Below are 7,679 nucleotides of genomic sequence, written 5' to 3'. Positions count from 1 at the left end.
AGAATTACCTGTCACTTGATAAGCCAAAGGTGAGGACAAGCAGTCCATAGGACCTCACAAGACAATCAACACAGGGAACATGACTGATATGCAGTGCTACTTTATTGCATTGTTTGGATGGATTGACTGGCAGTACAAGTACAGGGTGGGGGGTGGTGGAAGTAGGACATGTTCTCAGTGCTGAAGATCCAACCCAGGGTGCCTTCATGCTAGCCAAAGTCCTCCACTGAGAGTTACAGCCTCAAGTAAACTACCATGTGTGTCAGTGGGCCCTGAAGATCTAACCCTCCCTGAGTAAAGAAGCCACTGAGCAAACTGAGCTTGTCTTATTCTTTTATCCAGGCTGTCCCCAAGCTGTAATCCTCCTGCCTCAGTCTCCCAAGTGATGGAAATGGAAAGTGCATGATACTGTACTGTGCTTACCAAAAGTATGTTCAAATTGATCCATTATTCTCCCATCGTATACCCAGTTTATCAATATATACAAAGTTAACACATGACACAATTTATGCAAATAGTTTTCAAGATTTTATTGCAAACCAAAATTGGTTTTATCACACACAAAAAAAGTTGTGTGGTAAGGAGGAGTTGTACACATTATAACCATGTTAATTACAGTACATTAAAATGATGGTTTACAAATAAGCCTGTAAGTTTAAATATCTAGTGTTATAACCCAATGTACAGACTTTAATCTTTACAAGATACATACAACAATCAGGAATGCAAAAGAAAATGAACACGGGGAAAAAAAAACATAAATAATGCCCATCTTACAGCTGACATTTTAAACAATGAAAACACCAACGGCTTTGACTGACAACTGGGGCATTGGTCCATAAAAACCCTTTCTAAAAATAGAAATATTTGTAGCAGCAATGCTTTCCTTAAGCATCTGGATGCTTGTCATTGCAAGACCGTTTCAATAGGTTTTAGTTATTAACTATATCTTACAAAACAGTCTACATACACATAAATCTTCCAAATGTGGAAGAAACAAACAATGTCCCACATTGTAGTGCCCTGCAAGTGTCACATTGATGCTTACAACAAAACCATCTGTGATCAGGCATAGCACACTCACACTACTGCAAACACGGGAAATCCGCAAGGGGGGAAAAAAAAAACAAAAACAAACAAACAAACAAACTGAACACTCTGCGATAGGAAAAGCTTTGGAGCTAACACGATCTCAGAAAAGGCACATTGCAGAATATTCTTGATCACAGCTCAGACTTGTGGGGGAATTCCTCTTAGACCTGCATCTTCCTCCTGAGACCAAGGTGTCTGTCTCTGGCGGCACTCTCTCGCTCTTTAGAGCTAGCACCACGTTGGAAGGAAGAAATGAAGACCCCACAAGCTCACTGAGGAGGGTGTGCTACAGAAAGCTTCTGGCTCCCTCAAGCTGCGTGTGCCGGGTGGGCGGGGCTGCCAAGCTTCCAGGTGTGCAAATTCTCTTTTAAAATATTCTGTCAGCTGGCAACTCCACCAAAGGCTAACTTTAGAAAACTCGGAGGAAATCCTTCAGAACCATCCTGGGAGCCTTCAGAGGAAGGAGTCCATGGGAGGTGCATAAGAGAAGCCAAGGAAGGCTTCTGCGGCTTCCTTCACACTGGCCGTGACAAGGATGCTGTCAGGGGACCTGCCGATGGAGCTGGGGACGGGCTCCTCAGTAAACTCAGGATCAAAGTGCCGAAGGTCACTGGGCCCACTCTGCAAGAAGGGGAAATGCACTCAGCGTCAAAAAGGGCACAGGGCAAAGGACAGGGAATCCTTAAATCCTATAATCCTCCACTATAAGCTTAATTCTAAGGGCTCCAAAGTTTAGGAGGATATCGCTGATTACAAGGTCTCACTATGTAGCCTAGGCAGGCCTCAAACTCAATCCTGCTTCAGTCCTGAAGTATGTCACTAGGCCTGGAAATTATAAATAAATGCACTCATATTCAGTGAGCTTAGATGGGATAAAAAAAAAAAATAAAACAAAATAACTGTTCTCTGGGATAATGAGTCTTTGGATAGACAGTATCTGCTATTTATTCCTTCAAATTCTGACAGAAAAGAAATCTTCTGGGTCTCACTATTCTTATGACCAGAAACACAGATACTTACCACATTTGGGTTAAACGGGGGTGTAATCTTCTTATTAATGAGATCATCCCAGTTAATTAAAGAGAAGAAAATATGACTCTTAATCTCCATCTGTTGGAAAGAAACAGATTCGTTTAGATGCAGAGAACTCTATAAATGTAAGGTCACGAGGTCAAGGCTCCTCCCCGAGGTCCCATGACAGCAGGATAACACTCACAAAGTCATCCTTGGCACCCAGCCTCTTGGTCCGGTCCTTCTGCAGGAGGCTCTCCAGAAGGTGCCTTGCTGAGTTTGTAATATTTGGTTTCAACTGGAGAGGCTTGTTCAGAATATTGTCATACATCTCTGCGGTGTTCCGGCTATAGAACGGCGGCTGGAAAAGAAAGGGAATTCTTTCAGATTCAGCTGAAGTTTTACCTATTAGATATAAAGTGCTGAGCTTAGTGTATCAAACTAGACTTGAGCTGGTCACTTCCCTGGCTGTCTGTTTTACAACCCCTACTGGAGTGTGTGTGTGTGAGAGAGAGAGAGAGAGAGAGAGAGAGAGAGAGAGAGAGAGAGAGAGAGAGAGGTAAACTGTAGTAAATAAACTGTGCAGAAGAAACCCACGGGAGGGTTGGGGACACTGCTCAATACAATTTCCATTACCCGCCCTAAGATTCAAACTTGACTATTGAAGAAAAAGTCCAGAAGACATTGTTTATAAAATTATAAAATGTAAACCAGTGTCCCCTTTATTAGCTTTTGATAGAGCTACTGATACAGACAAGCCATGGTAGCTAGACCTGCAGGAGTGAATCCACAAATGTCTTACCAAGTGTCATGAGTGTGATTCTGTGTGTTACTCACCAGGCCATAAAGCATCTCATACAAGACAGCCCCGAGGCACCACCAGTCCACTGTCCTGTCATACGGCTGCTTATGGAGAACCTCCGGAGCGAGATACTGAAACGACACACATCAGAGAAGTTAACTCTCAGAACCAGGCAGTCCTCACAGCAAGCAGGAAAAGACCAGAACTAGAGTCAACTCGTGTGTGTGTGTGTGTGTGTGTGTGTGTGTGTGTGTGTGTGTGTGTATTTGGATTGCTTCTTAGTTAAAACCTCTGTACTTTGTGAGGTCAACTGGTCCTGTGTGTATAACAATATATTTAGGGAGCAACTTGGCACCTAGTGGTACCGTGAGGACCTCTTACAACATGTACAGCTTGGTGAGAGAAAAACTAGCAGAAGACCTTGGGAATCCTTAAACAATAAATGGCATCTGACTTGCACTGAGCTGTACTCGGGAATTGCTTAAGTATTTACTCCTCTTTTTGTATTTAAAAGCATTACTGCATGTGTGTCTCTTGGAAACGGGTGGGCAGATCAAGCACTGAGTCAGACCGCCTACCTCGGGCGTGCCGCAGAAGGTGGACGTCGTCCCGTTGTGCTCAATGTTCTCCTTGCAGAGCCCAAAGTCAGTGAGGACAATGTGTCCCTGTGAGTCTAGGAGAATATTCTCTGGTTTTAAGTCTCTGTGGGGGGAAATGAAAAAAAGTGGTTACACAGGTTAATGTGACTCCATGGCCAATCCTCTCTGTAAAAAGATTGCTCAGGGTATTAAGATTGTTAATCCACTTCTGTTCCATAGCCAATCACAGAAAGGAGTCTTTGTTGGGCCGTTCTGGATTACTACGCACCACTCACTCTCTTGGTACTGGGAGTCAAGACAACTCGCATGCTAGGGAAACTTTAGAACTGACCAAGCACACATACATCATAATATCTCATTATTTTAGGACTCCAAAGGCTCTGCCTGGCCTCCCTCTTTCCCAGCAAAATAGCTCTGAATCTTCGACTCACCTATAAACAATGTGTAGGGAGTGCAGATAACCTAAGGCACTGGCTATTTCAGCTGCGTAGAAGCGAGCCCGCGGTTCCAGGAAGCAGCGCTCCCTCTGGAGATGGTAGAACAGCTGCAAGAGACAGAGAAACTGAGGCTGAGTGGGGTCCTTTAATTAGGCCTGATGCAGACACATAAGCCGGAGGGGAAAGCTTACAGGAATGACCTGAAATAGCTTCTTAACTCTTAAGTTGTTAAGTTCATAGAAATGCTAATTCTGATCATTCCTTCCTCAAGTATCTTAAAAGCTCAAACGCAAACCAAGCAAGACAAACAGGGGCAGCCCCACCCCCACCAAAGTGTACTCTCAGCTCACCTCTCCACCATTAATGTAGTCTAGGACAAAGTAGAGTTTGTCAGCAGTCTGGAAAGAGAAGTGAAGCCCCACCAGGAAAGGGTGCTTCACATTCTTCAACAGAACATTACGCTCCGACATAATATGCTTCTCCTAGGAAAGTGATGAGATTCAAAGTCAGATTTCAACAGGGCAGCAAACCACAGGGGGGAAAAAAAAAAAACTTCACCCGGCCTGTGAGCCCGGGGCCACTAGATGTCGCCCTTACCTCCTTCTTCTTCAGGATGGCTTTCTTCTGTAAGACTTTGACGGCATAAAATGCTTCTTCTGCCTTGTGCCTTGCCAGAAGAACCTGAAATATTAACCAGACAGTCACTTTTCTATCCTCACCCACAGAGAATATAAAAAGTGAAAGCATGAAAGAGTCTAGTTGCAAAGTTTTCAGGGTTGAACTTACCTTTCCAAAACTGCCCTTTCCGATCACTTTCAAGAAGTGAAAGTCGGAGGGTTTGGCGTGAGGATTGGAGGACGGACCCAGGTTGATTTGTTGAGAGGGACTTGGCTGGAAAACAAAACATCATCCTTTAATACACAAGCCGCACACAGTCTTACTGTTAATTCATAAAGTACTTTATGAAATGTCTTTCAAAACATCCCAGTGACTCAATACTTAAACACTTTAAGCCACTTGTGATGCTGTGGATAGACAAGCCCGCCTTGATAGTTTTTACAAATACCGCCTTCACTGACCACTACAGAAAAATACGGATGCATTTACAAATTCCTCCACAGACAAGATATACTTACTGGAGGAGAGGGGTTGGCGTTCATAAGCTCAGGCTCCGGAGGAGGTTGGGACATTTTCAAAATGGACTGAACTTCGGCGCTGTAGAGATTAAAGGGCCTTTTTAGTAACTCTTAATTCGCCACCAGAGGGCATACAGACAGACATACAAGTTCTATTTCTGACTCAACCAGTATTTAAACTGAAACCATCTGAATGAATTACTTACAAAAAAAAATGGTAGGTAAGGAAAACAACCCAGTTAAATACAAATTAAGGTTTGTTTAATGAGGGGTCTTGGATTTTGGTAAACATTCATGAGAATTGATGCTAAACCTCTGAGACAACTCCATCCATAAATTAAAAATGTTTAAAATGTTTAAAATAAGCAAAATGCTCAAGAACAGAAGAGATCTACCTCGAAGGAAAGACTTCAGCACCCCTCTACCCCCCATGAACAAGTAGTAATGGTCTTAGCCGCTGGTATATTAAAACGATTCTTTTTTTATTTTCCCCAATAACCCCAAACTTACTGTTTGCATGCATAGGTGTTGCTGGCAATCTTCTGAATAAAATCGTTCAGGCCCATCCTTCTCTGTTTCATGAAAGCTATAATTTAAAGAGAGAAAGAAAGAAGGAGGGGTGGTTAGGTGGCTCTGTAATGTCCAACACCACAAGCTAATCTGATCCTAAACCTTCAGAAAAAAAAAACAAAAAACAAAAAACCGGATTATTTCCACGCCGTCTCTCCTACACAAGTCCGGTGCTTTTCCAGAACTCACCGATGAGAATCGCTACCATTCCCCTCATTCTGGAGTAGGTGAGGGTGCTTCGAGCAGCCTCAGTTTTGACGGTCATCGCCCCGATGCCCAGAAAGTGCCCAAAGAGAGCGAGAGGAACAGAGAGACCGACTCAACCAACAGTAAGCTCCGGCCGCGCGAGTCGCTTTATAACCCCTGCGCTGCGAGGGGCGGGGCCGGTGGGACGAGGAAGCGGCTCGGGCCCCGCCCACCGCGAGGCCCCGCCCACACCAAGGCCCCACCCAGCCCCAGCTGCCTAGCAAGCTGCAGGCGGAGTTGCGGGAAGTTGGGCGACTGGCCGCTGGGTCCCGGGTGAGCCCTGCGACCCGCCCCGGGCAGGACCGAGGCTTCCGCGGGCTGCGCGAGCAGGACCCCGAGCCAGGCTGCACTCGGCCTCTGTCCGCCTGGGCCGGAGGAGGGCACTGGAGGGGTGGAGAGCCCCGGTTATTTTCCATTTCCTCTCCCGTGCTGCCCGAGAGGACACTACACGCAGTGCACGGTCATCGCTGACCTCTCCCCTCCTCGGTGTCCCGACCCCGGCCCGGCGTGCAGCCTCCAGGTTCCTGCGCCGTACCCCGCCCCGACCTCCACGCACCCCAAGTCCGGCGAGCCAGGCGGCCGCACTTACCCAGTCCGCTCAGCAGGACGGACTCGCTCCTTTTCTGTGCCTCCGCCCGCTTTTTGTGGCGGGGCCGGAGCAGGGACTCGAGCCGAGCCCGAGCCAGCGCTCCCTGCATCTCGCCCATGGCTGCGGACCGAGGGGCGCGCAGCGGACGACCGCGACGGGCGAGCACTGACGTTTCCTTGAAGGAGCCGCCGTGACTCAGGCGGGCAAGATTTCCTGCCCCAGTCCCAAAATAAACAAATGGCCCTTGTGCACGGCCGAGTCGCTTCCGAAAACGCCTTTTTTGTGCTTTTGGCCAAAACCAAGCAAGGCTGAAAAATCCCAGAACTTGGAAGAGGAGGAAGGAAGGCGAGGGGGTGGGGGTCAGGAATGTGTAGGGGAGGGGGCGGAAATAAGTCTCCGCGTACAAGAAAAAAAAAAGTACAATCTTCATTTCACTTTTTTTTCAACTAATCTCCGAGAACATTCTGTCCTTTCCGCATAAATTTTGAGCCTTGCAAATTTTAATCCTAGCCATGCCACGAACACGTGAGGAGGTGGCAAGTTAGAGGCAGCAGGGGCTTCTCTGCGGGACCGACCTGGAGTGACCCTTGCGCTGTCAATACCCTTCCTTGCCCGGGGTGCCTGGCCCTCACAAGAAAACTGCAAAGATTGCATCGCACTGCCTTAAACCCCGTCCGTTTTTCCTAATCTCCAGTACTCTCCTTTGAGCTACCTGATGGCTGACCCAGGTAGTCTTAATTATTATATCACCTTGCCTTTTTTTTTTTTTTTTGCAAGTTCACATAACTGAAACCCTTTAACTCTTTGAATATTAGTAAGAGACTCATCTCAAAAACCTGGGATCAGAAGGAGGCTGCTGAAGGCAGCCTGCGTTGGACCGGAGTGAGGTGCCTTGCAGTAACCCCGCCGCTGGGGGATGCCTGGCGCTGCAGCTTAGCCGCCAACATGGGGACGCGGGCCAACGCTGGCTAGGAAGCCCGGAGCCCGAGTCTGGGCCAGGGCCGGGAAAGCGGCTACTCGGGCCAATACCTGGCTGTGCTGTCTGCAGTGACTGCCCTCCCATGACCCCTTGCTGCGAAAGGCCTATCATTTTAGAATTGACACACCACAAAATACCAGTTGTCAGCTTAGGAAAAGCATGAGAAGCGCTTTCCCCTCCGTCTTGGGCGAGTTTGTTTCGTAGCAGCGGCCACCTCC

General features: G+C 47.1%; 1 protein-coding gene across 4 annotated transcripts in view; it reads right to left on the bottom strand.

Annotated features, from left to right (window-relative positions):
- Positions 1 to 505: 505 nt before the first annotated feature.
- Sgk1 (serum/glucocorticoid regulated kinase 1) overlaps positions 506 to 7,679 on the bottom strand; it is a 110,504-nt gene continuing 103,330 nt past the window's right edge. For 2 of the 4 annotated variants that reach the window (XM_076928105.1, XM_076928107.1), the window contains 11 exons: positions 5,588 to 5,663; positions 5,078 to 5,156; positions 4,728 to 4,832; positions 4,539 to 4,622; positions 4,292 to 4,423; positions 3,936 to 4,048; positions 3,484 to 3,607; positions 2,941 to 3,036; positions 2,309 to 2,464; positions 2,113 to 2,202; positions 506 to 1,713 (listed from right to left, as the gene is read on the bottom strand). In XM_076928105.1, coding sequence (XP_076784220.1) covers positions 1,546 to 1,713; positions 2,113 to 2,202; positions 2,309 to 2,464; positions 2,941 to 3,036; positions 3,484 to 3,607; positions 3,936 to 4,048; positions 4,292 to 4,423; positions 4,539 to 4,622; positions 4,728 to 4,832; positions 5,078 to 5,156; positions 5,588 to 5,663 — 1,223 coding nt within the window. In that variant the 3' untranslated portion in view covers positions 506 to 1,545. Of the gene's footprint in view, positions 1,714 to 2,112; positions 2,203 to 2,308; positions 2,465 to 2,940; positions 3,037 to 3,483; positions 3,608 to 3,935; positions 4,049 to 4,291; positions 4,424 to 4,538; positions 4,623 to 4,727; positions 4,833 to 5,077; positions 5,157 to 5,587; positions 5,664 to 5,836; positions 5,997 to 6,482; positions 6,928 to 7,679 lie in introns of those variants that run through there. The other 2 variants (XM_076928104.1, XM_076928106.1) reach the window with 2 other exon arrangements.

This window comes from Arvicanthis niloticus, chromosome 30 (genome assembly GCF_011762505.2).
Source record: "Arvicanthis niloticus isolate mArvNil1 chromosome 30, mArvNil1.pat.X, whole genome shotgun sequence".
In the NCBI taxonomy this organism is placed as follows: Eukaryota; Metazoa; Chordata; class Mammalia; order Rodentia; family Muridae; genus Arvicanthis; species Arvicanthis niloticus.
The sequence above is the reverse complement of the archived record's forward strand: the minus strand, read 5'-3'. Positions and strand labels throughout refer to the sequence as shown.